At 47.5% G+C, this 16,744-nt stretch overlaps 1 protein-coding gene across 2 annotated transcripts; it reads left to right on the top strand.

The window, feature by feature from the left end:
- Positions 1 to 784: 784 nt before the first annotated feature.
- Positions 785 to 15,447, top strand: RAB6A (RAB6A, member RAS oncogene family). Of its 2 annotated transcripts, none has more exons than XM_026041562.1 (7): positions 785 to 855; positions 4,085 to 4,138; positions 5,378 to 5,483; positions 7,542 to 7,653; positions 8,301 to 8,394; positions 12,458 to 12,524; positions 13,818 to 15,447. In XM_026041562.1, exons 1-7 carry the CDS (start codon positions 826 to 828, stop codon positions 13,880 to 13,882), a joined length of 528 nt encoding a protein of 175 aa, XP_025897347.1. In that variant the 5' UTR covers positions 785 to 825; the 3' UTR covers positions 13,883 to 15,447. The 2 variants fall into 2 exon arrangements, with proteins under 2 accessions (XP_025897347.1, XP_025897346.1); XM_026041561.1 differs by lacking the exon at positions 5,378 to 5,483 and adding an exon at positions 5,553 to 5,658 and having other exon boundaries at positions 802 to 855.
- The last annotated feature ends 1,297 nt before the right edge of the window (positions 15,448 to 16,744 follow it).

Here is a 16,744-nt window from a genome sequence, read left to right as displayed (position 1 = left end):
CATCTCTGGAAGCTTCTGTGAACACCAAAACCCAACATTTGGCGCATGCACATCTTGCTGCTCTCTCCTGATGTTGCTCTGGCCTTTGCTGCTAGCTCTGTGGTGGGAAACTGCAGATTTTAGTTGTTTGGTTTTGTTTTGAGAAGCATCTGGAAGTGATAAATTCATGAGCGGCTTCAGCTGTTTGCTGAATGCCCCTCCTGTGGATAAGGGAACTTAAATATATTGTGACAGGCAACTTCAGAGGTTCCAATTCCTGTGTATTTTACTTGTTCCTTTTGGTGAGGATGGTTGGAATGGGGAAAAAATTATCCTGTTGTGGGAGTTGAGCTTTGTGCCAGCTCAGCTGATTCTTGGTGTAAGCAGTAGCTGTTTAAGCAGTGGTTGTTTTAAAAGGAGCCTCCTATTCCTTCTCTTTTAAGGTAAATCATGTTTCAGGGTTACATGAGTTAACAGGAGGCTTAACCTGGCCGGGCTGAGTGGCAGCCCCTGCGGAGCTGCAGCATCAGCATTGCTATCAGAATCCGGGTATTTACCCGGAAAGGGAAGGATTTGCTGGAGCATTTGTGCCGGGGAAGGCTCTGATGGGTGTTTTGCCCCGCTACACRTGCCTACGTGCACCTCAGTGTGGTCCTACTGCCTCAAAGCCCTCACGGTAAGGCAGCAGCAAGGGCATCGTGGTAACCTTTGCTCTGAGGTTCTCAGCAAAGCTCCTCCTGACCCCTTTTGAACTGCTTTGTTTCCGACTTGCGCTGAAATTTCTTCCTTCAACCTCTTTTTTTTTCCTTTCTTCCAGTGGGGAAGACTTCCTTGATCACCAGGTTCATGTATGACAGCTTTGACAACACCTACCAGGTAAGCAAATCCATCGCAGTTTTTTCCCCACTATTCCCAGGTCTTCCATTACAGGAAGAATCCGCTTGGCTGCAGTGAATACGACTTGGGACATCGGGCCAATTCCTACCTGCTSAATCTCCAAAGCTCTGCATTGAACAAACCCTTCAAGACAGTATTTGTTGTACATTGTCCTGCTTGTGGCAGGATAATCCCTGGTTTGAAAGGCTGGATCTCTCATGTACACCTAAATGATATCAATCAAGTCTTCCAGGGTTTTTTTCCACTGTTTGCTACCAGACGTTCACAAATCAAAGGGATCTGTGACGGAAATCTAAGAGGCACTAAGCTCTTCTGAAAATAGTAGTGGCAGAGCTGAGCCTGGAGGGTCTGTAAGGGAGACTCCTAAGGCCAGTGCTCAAATTCTAGACTAAGCCTGAGATGAGAGCAGTTTATAAAATACCCCACCAAGCTCCAGATGGCCCTGCTCCAAACAAAAGCATCTTTCAGGACTTATTTACAGTTAGTGACATCCTGCGTATGCCAAGCAGAGCAAATTGGTTCCCTAAAGAACAGGGAAGGTTTTGGGGCGAGTGGGGAGGAGAAGGTAATTAAAAAAACGACTCTTCTATCAGTTAGTGTCTATCCAAATATCCCTCATTTAAGTCTTTTTACCCATTACTGCTTTTCTTCCCATCTCCCTGGTAGTTTTTCCGTGCTGCTGCTAGGCAAGGCAGAGGGAATGGGATGCACTTAATGGCAGCAGAAGCAAAGCTCCCGTGGTGTAGGAGGGCTAGAGTACACATCAGCGCTCCCTTGGGAGCAAACATCCTTCACATTCTACCCACTTTAATTACATGGACATATGAATGCAGTTCTTTCATTTAATCTCTCTTTTTTTTTTTTGTTCCCACAGTATTTTTCTTTCAGGTCTGCTCCTTTTCTCCATGGAGTTTACATCCTAGGGTTTTTTTTTCTTCCAGGAGGTTTGACCCTCTGTGCTCTCTGATAATATTAGATGTCTCCATGGGAAGCTAGTCTCATATAGGCTAAACAGTTGCAAAATTGTTGAGTGGGACTTAAAGCTCTAAGAGTTCTTAAAGGCTTACAAGATGGCTCCAATTTACCTATCACCAAGGCATTCCTAGTATTAATATACTTTATATTATGTCATTCCTCTATTTTAGTAAAAATAGAGTAAAAATCCTCTATTTTAGCAAAATCATGACCAAAGTAGGAAAATGCATCCTATTTTTCTATAGTTGGAAAAGAGAATGAGTCATAAATGTAAGTGATTTGACCAGAACTGTGTGACACGTTAGGAATCAAGCCAGAAGAGACATTTCCTGCCCAATATTATTTAGAGACCTCTTAAAGCCAAGTACTTGAATGCTAATGTATATCAAGCCATATACGTTACTAACTGTGGCTGTATGGAAGCTAGTGGAAGATTTGCTCTTTTGGAGCATTTCTGATAAATTTTGAACACGTAATTTCTGAAAGCTGCTGCCACCTATCATTTGGAAAGGGTTTTACATGATCAGCTGGTAAGACTAGAAAGCTGCAGATTAATAAAATCTAAAAAAAAAAAAAAAAAACACAATTTAATAAAGAAATGAATGCTACTCATTAGTTTTCTTTCGTGTGCTGCTACATGGGAGGTGTTTGGTTGCTGCCCACCGTTTATTACTAAGGTGTTTTCATGCAAGCAGCATTTGCAACTCAACTGAGATGTCCCCGGGCTTTGGCCTAGAATCCTAAACGCAGGAAATGGGACCGTGCCATCCATACTGGCTGCTTTACTGGGAATGTCCCCCATCCAGGGAGATGCCAGGAGAGGTTTTCCTTGTTCTGCAGCACGGCGTGTTATGTATAATGAAAGAGCAGGAGCTGCAAACACATGACGCTGCTGTTATGCAAGAGGAACGTTTCAGGACACGCTTCCCTTTAGCCTCAGCCTTCGGCGGGAGGGGGCTGTTGGTTAAGGCTTGTGGCTTGGGAGAAAACTTGGGAATAGTCCTGGCTTTGCCTTAGGGCTTCCTTGGGTATCCCTGGGTGTTAGCGAGTCAAGGAAGAAAATATAAAACTATATAAAGTATAAACTATAAAACTATATACTATATAAAAACTATGTGATTCTGTAAACTATATACAATATATATATATTATATAAATTTTATATAAAATATATAAAACATATAAAATGTTTAAAAAAAACATATAAAATGGAAAATGCAACTAAAACACAGCACTTTGCAAGTGGAATAAACCTGCCTTGATCATGGTCATTGGCTTCATCCTGTGCCCATGTATCTTCTTCCCCCATCTGAGCATCCCCTCACGCTTTGCACAACGTTTCCCTGCGTCTCACCTGTGGGCATCACTGCAGCTTGGGTTCTGCAGCCTCTTTTTTGGCTCCTTTTGTAAAAATTGTGCCTGGGGACCCTCTTTGGGGTTTCCCTGTTCAGTAAAAGTTCAGGAGTGCTGAATGCCTGAACCCTCTCCTTGACTCGAGCTCCTGCTGATGCCTTTCCTCATCACGAAACAGTTTGGAAGAGGACAGACAGACAAATAACATTTTGTCGTAATTTTGTCCCTTAAAGGTTGTGACACTAAAGYGAGGAAGGCCAATTGCTTTCATGCTGCAAAAACCTGCTCAGCACAAATGTTATTTTTAATTATTTGTCTTTCGAGGCTAGTTTTACTCTATGGATCATGGCTGGCTGCAGACTTCCTCCTTTCCACCTGAAATCTGTGGCAGAATTAATTACAGGAAGATTAATTACGAGGAATATATATAGAAATAACAAGGAATTAATTACAGGGAAGTAATACCAAGTATTAAAAAATAGATAAATGATATAAATCCGACGATTCAGAGCGAACACAATGAACTAGAGTAGAGTCTCCATTAGACCCCACTGCTTCCCTTCTCACCCATTACCTGGGCACTCTGYTGTTTTATTTACTATTGCTTTTATTAAACCAATCTGTTATTTGGATCGTCTTCCAGGCTCTATGCACAAAACAATCCCATCCTTAAAGTAAGAAACCCAGTGTATTTTCCTCTAGGTCTGGTATTAGTACTTARTTCTGATACAGCAGTAGTGCTCCCTACTGCTGAGAATAGCTATAGCTATTCCCAYATTTTCTTTAATATATATATATAAAAGAATTATATTCTTTATATTAATATAAAATATAATATGTATAATGAAAATTGTATTTAATATATATTATTTGTTAACAGGCAACCATTGGCATTGACTTCTTATCGAAAACCATGTACTTGGAAGATCGAACAGTGAGTAAGGCTTTTATTGCAATTCTCTGTGTGCAGGATCCACATCTGCTGTGATCGAATGGTGCAGCACAGAGCTCTGAGATCCCTCGGAGAGCAAAACTGAGCCCTTCATTTCCCAGCTGCTTCCCAGCCTCACGAGTGCCGGGGAGACAGCTCCTTTCTCTGGGGAAATGGGCACTCACCGTTGGTMTCCTGCCCTCTAACGCTGCCGTTTCACATGGGGCACAAGGGGCTCCCTAATTGTGCTGCTCTTGTGGAGAAGGATGAGGTGGGATGGTTTGAGGGTGGAGAACGGTGGGAATCTGGAGGAGGAGGCCCCGCTTATCCCTTTGGCTTGCGATGCTTCAGGAGGGGAGGTCAGGATGTAGACTGAGTCACGTATGAAGTTGCCAGTTTGCTCTTAAAATCACTTAAGCTGACCAAGTTGGCCTGCAGCAATASCTCCAAAATACGTTCATGCTTCCTTGGCTCAGCGCAGTCCCACTCCGTGCAGTGAAATCCCAGGAGCAAGTCCGGCCTTTCCAATTAGCTCAGCTCCTTAATTAAGAGCTTCAGTCGTGGAGCTGTTTGCGAGGAGACCTTACGTGGTGCTGCAGAAGTGCTGGGTAAACTCACGGTGACCATGGTTGCCTTGAACAAGCCTGGCCCTTGTGCATCTTGGTGCCTCTGTCATTTTTAATCCATTTTGACTTTTCTTTCCAAATCTTTCTGGTAAGAGAGTTTTTTCAGCTTCATCTGCCTGCAGGTCACCTGGCATTAAGACCTTAAATTCACAGCAACAACCAGCGTTTTATTCTGGAAAAACAAAAAATTCCCTCCATTTCCCCTTTTTAGATTTAGTGGGTCTGATTCCTCAAGCAGCCTGTGTCCCACGAGAGGTCACACRCACAGGGCCTGCAAGCCTCGTGTAGGCAGAGCACAGGTTAAATAACCTGCTTTAATTTCCTTGCAGCTCCTTGCAGTGAAAAACCCCAGCAGGAAAATGTTTTTGAACTCCAAGAACAGGGGAAGGCCAAGATAGGGGCACATCTTCCATCCTGGCCACTGTTAGAGCTTAGGAGAGGTTGCTCCCAGCAAGGAGGCAGTTGCTGCTGCTCCCAGTCCCCAGGCATCCCCTGCATGAGCTTATGTATTTTTTTATTTAGTTTTCTTTTTCTTTTTTTTTTTTTCAAGTAAACTTTATTTACTCTTTCAGTTTTAGTGGCAGTTTTGGCTTTTTTAATTTTCTCCCACCCACAGATCAGGTTGCAGCTGTGGGATACTGCGGGTCAGGAACGTTTCCGTAGCCTCATTCCCAGTTACATCCGTGACTCTGCTGCTGCTGTAGTAGTTTACGATATCACAAGTAGGTATTTTGCACCGGGTTTGACCTTTTTTTTCTTATTTTTCTTGCTTGTTTGACTGATTTTGTTAGGTACGGTTGCAATTATGGGACACAGCAGGTCAAGAACGGTTCAGGAGCTTGATTCCTAGCTACATTCGTGACTCCACTGTTGCAGTTGTTGTTTATGATATCACAAGTGAGTGGGGGGAATTCTGCATTTCTAATACTCTGCCCCTTTTCCATCCTTTAGCCTAGCTTTGCATGTCATTCCACACTCATGTGCTTGTTCCTCATTCTGGCATGAAAAAAAAGGGATTTTCTTTTATTGTAGCCGTGTTTTAAAACCGGCTCCTTGATCCTGGCGGCTGTAATGTATAAACTGCCTTAAAAAGGACACTATTTCCTAACCTCCTTGTCCCCTCCTCGCGAAGCCTCGAGCGCTGGCCGTCTTGTTGCACTTTCCCCTGCCTCTCATCTGCTTTTGGGTCATTTCCCTGTTCACTCTCTGTCTCCAGCACCTTAATTTGTGCCTATTTACTGAGGCCTCAGCTTAGAGCCTTCATGTCTCACTCCACTTCATCGCCCCCCAGATCTGGGCATGGGCTGGGGKGGGAAGGAAAAGGTTAACCCTTCATTTAAACTACCCACCCTTCACATTTGTTGTATGTAAAACCTCACCACTAAAACCCTTCTCCTTTAACAACTACTCTTTCATTTCTTACTAAGGTATGTATGTTTTTTGTGAACTAAAATATTAGTGCTTTTCCCAACCCTTCTTTTTCCCCCTCCYCTCAGTCCAGAGACCACTAACTCACCGGCTTCCTTTATGTTTGAAGAACAGAAATTTGTTCTGAGAGAATTAGWGACCTTTAGATTTGGTCAGTTTTGAACCAGAAATGGCTGAGAGCAATGGCTGAACTCCATACAAATGCAAAAGAGCTTGTCCTCTCATTTATGAAGACTAGGAGATGACAGCAGGAGTGAGGGCTTTACCACTAGAAACTTGAACAATTAAAAAGAGYACTTCTCATTTGAGCTGAAATTTCAGGTTATCTGTGACCTCCTCCCGCTTTTTCTTTTTAATCGGCCTTGCAAATTCCCTATTGCCAAGTAGTGAAGAGAAGAAGAAAGACACTGGCAAGAGATCAAGTCTTGCCTGCCTGACATACAATATATTACTGTGCAGCAGAAGCAGTTAGAAAGAAAACGCAGCGCTTGCCAAGAAGTGCTGCGGAGCCCCCCGGATTTAGGAACTGAGAAATCCTTTGGCAACTGGGATGCTCTCGTGTGACTGAGTGGCCAATGCGGAGCTCGATGGCAGCTGCTCTGTGACTCCCGTTTCCACAGGGGTTTCAAATGAGGTCCTGTTTCAATGGGCCAGAAGAGCTTCCTAAGGTTCTCACTCTGCAGCCTTGCAGGGCTTTCAGTTAAGAAAAATTCCCTGCTGATAACTTAAATTGATATTTCTGTGCAAATGATTCTGGAATTGTCTTGGACTCAGTCCGCAGCAAACTGGGAGTTACTTTTGGCTGTTGCCTGATGTTTCATAGGGAAAATCTAAAATGAGCAAGTGAGAAGTGYTTGAGTGGTACAAAATACCTGGTTGATGGTAAATGCTTGGGCAAGGCCCTGGAGCCTGAGGAAGCTCCAGCTGGAGCTGCATTCTCGGGATATTTTTCAAGCYGTGAGCCCTGTAGGGTGAAGGGCCAAACCACGTTCTCCCCTGTCCTGCTAGGAAGCGATTTCTGTTCAACTAAACAAAGTAGGATCTAGTTTAAGAAAACAGCGCTAAGACTTTTCACTTCCCACCCAATGAAAATCAAGTTATGGTGCAATTCAGTTCATCGCAGGGGAAATAGAAGCCAGGGAGTGAAGTCCTGCTAGTCCTTGGGAGGTTAATGGCAAAAGTCCCATTTGCTTTGGCGTGGGGGCGCCTAGGGTTTCCCTCGCCGGCTCTTCATCACCCTCCCAGGCCAAATCCAGAGCCCGCGAGGCCCCCGTTTGGCTCTCGCGAGCCTTTTAGGGAGGGATCCCCGAGGAATATCCGCAGTGACGCCGCTCTCCRCTCTTCCCTGGCAGATGTGAACTCCTTCCAGCAGACCACAAAGTGGATCGATGACGTGCGAACGGAGCGGGGCAGCGACGTCATCATCATGCTGGTGGGAAATAAAACAGACCTAGCGGATAAGAGGTACGGACGAGCACATCCTCTTGCAAATGGTTATTTCTGGCAGGTTGCTCTTCTCTCCTAGGCATTTTTTGTAACACGCTTCCAGATATTCCCTTTAAAAGGAATGCTTATGTTTCCTTCCGGAATGCTCAAGCTCCTTTTAAGCGCCCTGGAGGTGGATGTGAGTAGAGGAATGTTGATTTTTAGCTTGCTGTTTGGCCAAGCACCAGCTTGCAGCATAATGGGCAGGTTGGAAAGAGAATGGAATATTCAACACAGTTGGCATCAACAGAAGAATAGCTAAAATAGTAACAATTATATTTAACTTTCTCAGGTACAAACAGTAGGTGTAAGGAACCATCCCTTTTAAAAATCATCTTTTTTTTTTTCCCACCTTAACAAACTTAATATTTCTGTCAGAGTTGTACCCCCTGTTCCTTAAATACCTAGATCATTTTGGGGAGCTCTTGGAGCCAATTTTTTCCTTTTCTCCCTTACCATAGAACAGTGACAGTTCATTAAAACTGTGCTCCATATGTTAAGGGAATAACATGAAATGCTTTGGGATCTGTAAAGAAATTAGTTACCTCCTTGGGTTTTATTCCTGACATATTTGTCTTCTTAAAATTATTATTATTTTTCTTAAATCTCTCTTATCTTCCMCCTAGACAAGTGTCCATTGAGGAAGGAGAAAGAAAAGCCAAAGAGCTGAATGTAATGTTCATTGAAACCAGTGCAAAAGCAGGATACAATGTAAAACAGGTGAGTGAGAAGTTGGCTGCCTTCAGCCTCGAGGCTGCTGTACAGTGAGACATTCTTGACTGCTTTTTATTGAAAGACATAAAAAAAACAAGAACAAATAATCTTGGACAGCTTAGACTGTATGTTAGGGGATGAGGTGCTTCCAAATTGGGGGAAAACGGTGAAAGAAGTGCTAAAGTAGAGGTATAAAGTTGTTTACATAGGAGTAAAAGTTGTTAAATGATCCTGCACTTTGGGTATCGCTAGTGAAATTATCCCCTGCGGAGTGGAATGACTAGAGCTGGTAACTTAGCCCATAGAGCCTGTAGCTGATGGCTTTTAAGGGCAGGGGACGCTGCTCAGGTTGGAGCAGCGAGGAGCTGGAAAAGCCAGCAGGAAAACCCGGGATAGCCAGCAGGAAAACTTGGGATATCAGCAGCTGATGAAAGATGTAGTTCCAAAAGCTGCTGCTGCCTTTGCTGCTGAGGATGGTGGCTCCATTTAATGCATCCTGAAGGACCAAACTGCAGCTTTTTGCCTTGTGCTGAAGAATTAATGAGACCACAAGCAGAAAGATGTTTCTGAGCTGCAACRTTGGCATCCGCAGAGACTTCCCGGTTGCGTAAGGGAGGCCCGTGCGGATCGTGCCCGAGTTTAAGTGGGAAAATGAAGGTTGGGGGGGCTTCTCTTTTGTAAGGAAACCCCTTGGGTTACTGCAGCAACAAGGGTGGCCGTGGGAACCTGTGGGCTGCATCCCTCTGTACTGAGGGCCATTCTTAAGTGCCTTCCTTCTCCAGCTAAAAATCAAAGCAAAAGCCATAAATATTATATAGTTACGGATATGTTTTTCTTCCATGGGTTTTGATCTTGGCATTGCAGGCGTGAATTGGGATTTTGGGGAACTTCAAAGCTGTTCCTGCGGCCTGTGGAATAATTGAAAGTTCCTTTTTTCCTAGCTTAGAAAGCAGCTGTTGAAACAGTTCTCGAGCTCTTCATATTTCCTTTCTTTTCAACTTATTTCTTCGCCATTTCTGTACTGCTTAGCCTGAGATTTTTATGGACACGTCAGTAAGTTCTTCAAGGAAATGGGAAGGGGTGTGGGGAGTAGAATGGCTGTCCCACCTAGAACCTGTGTAAAATCTCTTTTGTTTCATTTCATTCATTTCATTTCATTCAGTTTATGCAGCTTCCCACAACTAATTGACTTTTTTCCATAGCAATACAGCCTGACTCTGCAGAACAATCTGAGCTAATTTTCCTGCAGGGAGTTTAGTTCAAGTGTCAGATTATTTGGGATCCAGAATCGATCCATACTCCCGAATCGGTTAGTAGAAGAAATAGTAATTTCTTGTCTCATCTGGGGAGAAAAGTGGTTTTGCCACCTCCCTGGCCTTGTCACTTGTTTGTGATCCATATGGATCCTTCTATCATCTCCTCTTCCTTTTCTTCCGATGCACAGCACAGCTAGGAGGGAAGGGCTGTCAGCAACTTGTGTACTATCAAACTCCATCAAACTCCATCAAAATGGGGCAGAATTTACAGCTTTTGCAGCTCCKGGAGCTGCTAAAGTGGAGCCATCTCTGCAGCCACCAAAATCCTATTCCCTTCCAGCTCTGGGAAAGCAGATGTGGAAGGGAAAATGAATGCACGATGGATAGAGTGAGAACAGAGCCACTGCTGAGGTTAAATAGGTGAAATAAAGCCTAATGGGGTTAAATAGGTGAAATAAAACCTAATGGGGTTAGGCAGGTGAAATACAACACAGCTTGGCTTTGGTTCCTCTAAATTTCAACAGGGAATGATAGTTGGGGCGGCCTGGAGGCTGAAGGAGGAGGTAGGGAGCTTGTCTTGAAGCACCTTAGCCTCCGATTCGCTTCAGCCGCCATCAGTGGGCTCCCAAAGCCTGCAAGATCTGAGCTCTGCCTCCTGGCCCAGGGAATCCTGCTGGGTTTCRTGCCCGGAATGTGTCAGCGCCGATTTGGCTGCCCCGGGGCACGAGGAGTGCGCGGAAGCGCCAGCTCCGGAGCCCCAGCGGCCCTCAAAGAGCTGCAGCCTGAATGTGGTGCTTGGCAGGGAGCAACTTTCTCACGGCAGCAGCGAAAGGAGCCCTCGAGTCTCCCTGTTCTCCCAACACTGGCCCCAWCCAGCAGCTTGGCACTTTGTCCTCTCCTTTGATTTTTGTCCGTCTGATGGGCGCGAATTATTGGGCGTGAATTGCAGCACTCTTGAAGAATAAGAATTAGGGGGGAAACATTTTGCCYGTGCTTCGGTGAGCCATTTTCCTGCCCACCTTTTCCATCTGCACCCAGATCCCTCGCATCCTTTCTGTGTTTCCACGTTTGGGAAACAAACAGAAACGCCTGGTGACAGCGGAGGCTCTTTCAGAACTGGATCAGGAAGGAGACTGCGGGATTCGATGGGAAAGACACTTTGGCGGCTCCTAATCTTCCATTTTCCTCTTCCATTTTGAGCCATTGCAAAATTTCCCTAATTGGATTTGCTCACATATGCTCCGACTGATAAGCAGAAAGTTAATAACAAGGAAAGTTGATTTTCCTCTTTGCTCAGTTCCCTTTTATAGCCTGCTAATTTTGAGGAGAAATGCAACTAAAGGCCTAATTTTGTTCATGGCTTCAATGTAAAGAGAGGATTACTGTACTGTACACTTGTCCTGACTGTGAGCAGCCAATGCAGTGGTTTAAATGCAATTGTTTTAAATGCAATTGTTTTAAATGCAATAATCCAGTTGCTTCCTATCAGCTGATTTTTCTTTTCCCTTAAGCACATATTTCCTCTCAGTATAAAGGGCATCCTTTATATAGGCTCATAAATATCTACCAAGGGAGAGGGAGGGAACATGCACAAGTCAGTGTCACTATCAAWAAATACAAATTTGGGCTGTGTTTTTTCCAGCTAGGATCTCAAAACATGTTGGATCCACTAAGAAATCTGTGAGCTGATGAATTTTCTGCTTTCTTTCAGAGCAAACGCAACAAAGGGTCGTCCTAACTTAGGCCAGGCTGGTAGGACACGGATACCCATCCTCAAAAGTGCAGCCCATTCCACACTCTTTGCATCTCCTTATGTGTTACATGATCATTCCATAGTGAAGATACCATCCTGAGGGCTGCTTTCTTTGCCACGGATTGACGGGAATGGCAAGGAAAATAATGCTGGGGATGAGGTGCTGAGGAAAGGGAGCTCTGCAGCATCCCTTGTTTCATCCGTACAAACTGGACAAAGTGGCCATGTCCAAATCTTGCAAAATGGGAGCTGTGCCGCTTTTTCCGGTGGCCTCAGGAGTGAGGATGATGAAGGAAATCACAGGGGAAGGTGGCTTGGCCCTTTTATGCCYGTCATTTTAGCCCCATTTAGCCCCCAGAGCTGTCTTTGCACCCCTGCAACGCAGCGGTGACAGGCGAGATGGGAAGCCCGGGATCCCGGTGTGTCACCCGCAGTGATGGGAGCCCCATCTTGCAGCTCCAAAACCTGCTTGATTCACTTGGGCAGGGCCTGTCAAACTAGAAGAAAATGGTCTTGGGGTCTTGGCAGCATCGTTTGGACACCGAGGGTCAAACCTGCAGGAGCCTTTAGGAGCTCCCTGCGTGATCCAAACAGGCTGCCYGGGGCTGGCTCACTTCCCCATGGAATATGGGGCACTGGGAATGACGGAGAGGTGATAACATCCCTTAGGTAAGGAATTAAACTGGCCTCTCAGAGGCCACTTGTGCCACGTGGGGCTCATGGTTTGAGGTCCCGCTATGTGCAGGAGAGCAGTGGTGGCCTCGGAGCCAGGCYGAGCTGAGGGCAAGATTCCGGATTCCCACCGTGTTGGCGGGGAAGGCGGCAGCAACTTTGACTCCTGCAGCCAGCAGCTCTTTGTGCCCAGCGCCAGCAGCAGCGGCGCTTGCAGCGGGTGGGAATAAAGGTCATATTTGGTGTCAGGCTCGCGGTGCCCGTCGTGCGGATAACACTGAGGGCTCTGTTGAAGCCTTGTGCTGCGGCTGCATCCGCTGGGCCGCYCCATAAAATACCATTTTGCTCCGCTCGCTCACGCTGCCTTTTCTCTTTCTTTTCCCCCCAGCTTTTCCGGCGCGTGGCAGCTGCCCTGCCTGGAATGGAAAGCACACAAGACAAAAGTAGAGAAGACAGTATCCTTTCCATGCCGAGCTTGGGGGCGGCGGGACAGAGCTGCAGCACACGGGACGAGACCACGTCCCACTCGCCGCTGCCGTACGGGAGCCTCTCCTCTAGCCAGGCAAGCCGGAATTGCATCGGATCGGGGGTTAATCAGCAGCTGCTTTTATTAATGAGAAGCTGGAGGCAGAAGTCTGGCCTCATGGGCTGTGATATCTCTATTGGGGAGCTTCATAGAGGCTGCCAATGGGTGATGGAAGTGCGTGGGGTTTGGCTCCCCGCACGCTGCAGGTAGCAAGAGTTGAGCACGGGTGGCTCCGTCGGGATTAACAGGGGGGATTCTCTGTAGGCTCTTCCACCCTGTGGTTTCAAGGATCTTGAGCCTCTCATGACGGAGCTGATGAGGCTGATGTGCAGCAGCCCCCCAGTGCTTAGGTTTAGATCAACCAAAGAGCCAAGCGTGGGAAATGAATTCCTGGCCTTTTTCTCGCCCTCCTTGTGTTGTTTTTTCTGCTGACTTCTACAAAGAAGCAAATTCAGCCCCCAAAAGAGACTCGCTGGAATATCCAGCACGTGACAGGCCCGGCGCTGCGWTAACAGCAAAGGGGAACGCGCAGGAGCCGCCAGCCATGGGGGTCCTTGGGGACAGGAGCTCCTGTGGAAGGACACGTTAAGCCTGACAAGCATGGAGCATCCCGAGGGAATCTGCTGCCATGGAGTAGCTTGGCAGGGGCTGCCTCATTGCACAGAGCCCTTGGGTGACCTTGTGTCCTCGTYGCATCGTAACCCTCTTTGCAAGGGAGGCAGCTTGGCAGGAGGGAGGGCCAGTTGCAGAGTTTGAGGGGTTATTTCTCCCTCCAGCCAGCAGGTGAGACCCCCTTTTGGGTGCCCACCAGCTAGAGCAGCTGCTGGGCAGCGCTGAGAGCCAAGCCCCAATCTCACGTTGCTTTGGACCTGGATCTCCAGGCTTCCCTTTGGAAGAACCCTCGGTTTACAGTAGTCGCTAGCGGCTCTGGGGACCGTTCAAAACCCAGCAGATCCCCAGGAGGGCCCAGGGCTTTGAGGAACCCTCTGGCTCTGCCGTAGTCCGCTTGCTGGGTACGTAGCAAAAACCGAACGCCAGGAAAGAGGCTCTGGGAAAACTCCCTGGGCTCCTGTTTGAAGCCGAGAGCACCAAGAAATGTTGATTTTCCAGGGGAAATGCAGGTACTGATGGGCATAAACTGCTTCTAAAAACCCCCGTGTGCAGGGTGGGATTTGGCAGGGATGGGACACGGTGCCCGTTTGCCTTAACTGCTCCCTTGCAGTGATCGACATAAAACTGGAAAAGCCTCAAGAGCAGCCTGTCAGTGAAGGAGGCTGCTCCTGCTAATACCACGTGGCTTCTACCTTTCTCCAGAACATCACGGCTTTCCCTCCCTCTACTCTCCATTGACTGCAGTGTGAATATTGGCTTGAACCTTCCCCTTCCAGTAATAACGTTATTGCAGTTCATCATCGCTGGCTGTCTCGTGGAGATGATCTATTAGCTTCACAAGCACACACACACACACAAGGAAAAATGTCGGTGTCTTCATTATTTATAAGAAAAAAAAGAAAAAAAAAAAGCCAAAATATTCCAGCATATTCTAGGTATAACTTTAAAAAGATAGGTACAATTTCTTAATATTTGTTCCTTTTTTAATATGTTATGATCTTGCACTTTGAAATGATGGGAACTGAGCAAGTTTGGAATTGGACTTAGCTGAGGTGCCTGTGCTTAAAAACTGCTTGTGCCGCCGCTTTCCGTTCCCTTCCCTGGAAAAGCGGCTGGGAATGCAAGCAGAGGAGGCACGTGCCGAGGGGCAAACACTACCCACGCCATAATAAAACAAACAAACCCCAATTCAAATGCAGGCTCTGAATCCTTGGAGCAGAGAGAGTCGGAGCCCACGTGTTTTTAGGGCCCAACATCAACGCGGGGCCTTGGGCCGGGTTTAAGTAGGCGGCAGAGGCAGCCGAGAGCGCAGGGAGGGACGTGGGGCCCACGAGCGGCTTCTGCAGGAGCCTGGGGAGAGGGACGGGCCGGACGTGCGTTAATAAGGAGCAAGGAGGCACATTTTGGGTGCACGAGGAGTTTTAACARCTGCTTTTTTTTGGCTTTTTTTTCCTTTTACCCAGCCCATCAATGAACTAAGTTATTCCCCGAGCGACCAGAACGTGACGTTTCGGGGGCTCGGCGGGGAAGGCGTTTTGCTGCTCCCCAAGGAAACGTTCAAACGAGTTCCAGAGCCAGCTTAAGCTGACGGGAGGCTCTGAAATTGGGCAAAAAAAGATGAAGGAATGGTTCAAAACACCTCCTAGAGATGCGATGGTGCCAGGCCGAGTCCCTGGCCCGCAGGGACAGGGAGAGGAGGAATTCTGCTTTTCCACAGCATGGCCGTAGGTGGATCAGGAGAAGGGCTGTTTAATCATCCGGGAATCTAGATGAAAGAGCTTAGATGGAAAGGAAGGGATTTAATAGGATGGAAATTTAAGATTACCCAGATTTCTGCCTTTATTTTTTAGCATTTTTTTACTTTCAGTCTTCCGAGTTGGTTTAGTTACCTTCCCTCCTCCTAGATCTGTATAGTTTGGTTAAACACCCAGCAATTTAGTTTCCTATTTAACCAGGCTTACAGCTAACCCCTGTTTCCCCTTGATATTTATTTCTTGGCTCCGATTTTTTTTTAATCTTTCCAGTAATCCCGTGTTTCCCCYCCCGTTCCCATTTCTTTCTGCGGAGGAACCTGCGCAGGGCCTTGGCGGGCAGCGCCGGAGCGAGGCCCCGCTCCAAGTGCCCCCGTTTTGCCCCTTCCTAAGTCGTTGCAAAGTTGCCCTGTGAGTTTTTATTTACGGGGACACCCTCGTAAATACCCCATGTGCCGGGCGGGAGCTGCTGGGAAGGCTTTGGGGGAAGAGCCTGTGGGAAACGCGGGCGCCGGCAAATCCRCAGGCTCCTCTTTGGGGCTCTCCCGTACTCACGGGGAGGCAGAAGGGAATTGGGAATCGGGAATCATCCTCCCCACTGTTTTTCCCCTGGGAAAACGGGCTCCAAACATCGGGATTTCTGCCTTCTTGGCGGGGAGCTGGAACTCGGGCCCTGGGCTCGCAGCAGCTCCCTCCGCGCCTGGATAACTTGGAGGCGGGATGAGATGTAAAGTGCTTTTATAACGCAACGTTAAAGGCAAGTTTTCTTTTTTTTTTTTTTTTNTTTTTTTTTTTTTTTGGTTTTTTTTTGGACGTGGCATGTCTTGAAATAAACATCAATGATATGTGATGGAGGAGGGCTCGTTATTTAAAGGAAACTCGGGGCGGGGGATAAGGAAGCGTGGCTGCTTTTCCTGTGTTGTGCTGAGCTATGCCAAAAAAGTGCTCCGTCTTGCTGCTGTTTCCTTGGATTTTATGTCCCCACAAACACTCTGCAGGCGTCGCAGCTTTGGGGCAGCTTTGGGCTGGTTTCACTCTAGCAGAGGTGCCGAAAAGGAGGCCATGGATTTGACCTGGTCCCCAGAAGGTCCCCAGGGCTTCACGGACACCCAGGTGTGTTTCATGTTGAGCCTGGAGGCTCTGCGAGGTCGGTGGTTCCTTTTCCTCGTGTCACTGGGACCTGTATCCCGTAATCCCAAAGGACAGCGAGGAAAAGGAAGGAAGACCCTTCATGCTGGAACCGAATCGATTCCTGTCTCTGGGTCTCCAAGTGTGTCCAGCTCCTCTCCAGCCTCCTGCTCCTCTTGTGGCTTTGGATGTTGCCAGAGCCTTTTCTAAGGAGGCTTTTTGGGGAACTTCAGCCCTTTCTAAGCCCTTCCCGATCGCACCAGGGCTGGAGCACGGACCCACCAGCCCCTTTCCCAAGCAGATGGAAACGTGGAGGCGTTGGGACCTTCAGCGTCGCTCCCTCCCCACCGAAACGGCCAAGGGCGACAGCCCCGTCGCCGCGGTTGGAATCGGGAGGCAGCCGCGAGACCGGAGTGTTTCCCACCGGCAGGACATGGACACGGAGAGGAACACGGGCTGGGAAGCGCCACCTTTATTAGCCATCCTGTAACCGCTTGTCTTTCCCCTTTTTCTCTCCACCGAAGCCAGCAAGGTTCACATGGAGGGGGCGGCAGCAGCGGCGATGCGAGGAGGAGGAGGAGGAGGAGGAAGGCCGGAGGAGGAGGAGGGTGAGGACAGTGCCAGGGGGCAGCGCCCGCCGCGTTTCCCTACTTGCTGC

This window comes from Nothoprocta perdicaria, unplaced genomic scaffold (genome assembly GCF_003342845.1).
Source record: "Nothoprocta perdicaria isolate Ctin4 unplaced genomic scaffold, notPer1 scaffold_288, whole genome shotgun sequence".
Classification (NCBI taxonomy): domain Eukaryota; kingdom Metazoa; phylum Chordata; class Aves; order Tinamiformes; family Tinamidae; genus Nothoprocta; species Nothoprocta perdicaria.
The sequence above is the reverse complement of the archived record's forward strand: the minus strand, read 5'-3'. Positions and strand labels throughout refer to the sequence as shown.

Excerpts from the sequence above, each read along its gene's own strand:
- RAB6A (XM_026041562.1), top strand. The coding sequence starts at position 826 with ATGTATGACAGCTTTGACAACACCTACCAG. Across the intron at positions 8,395-12,457 it reads CAGGATACAATGTAAAACAG|CTTTTCCGGCGCGTGGCAGC; the intron begins GTGAGTGAGAAG and ends TTTTCCCCCCAG. Across the intron at positions 12,525-13,817 it reads AGACAAAAGTAGAGAAGACA|TGATCGACATAAAACTGGAA; the intron begins GTATCCTTTCCA and ends GCTCCCTTGCAG.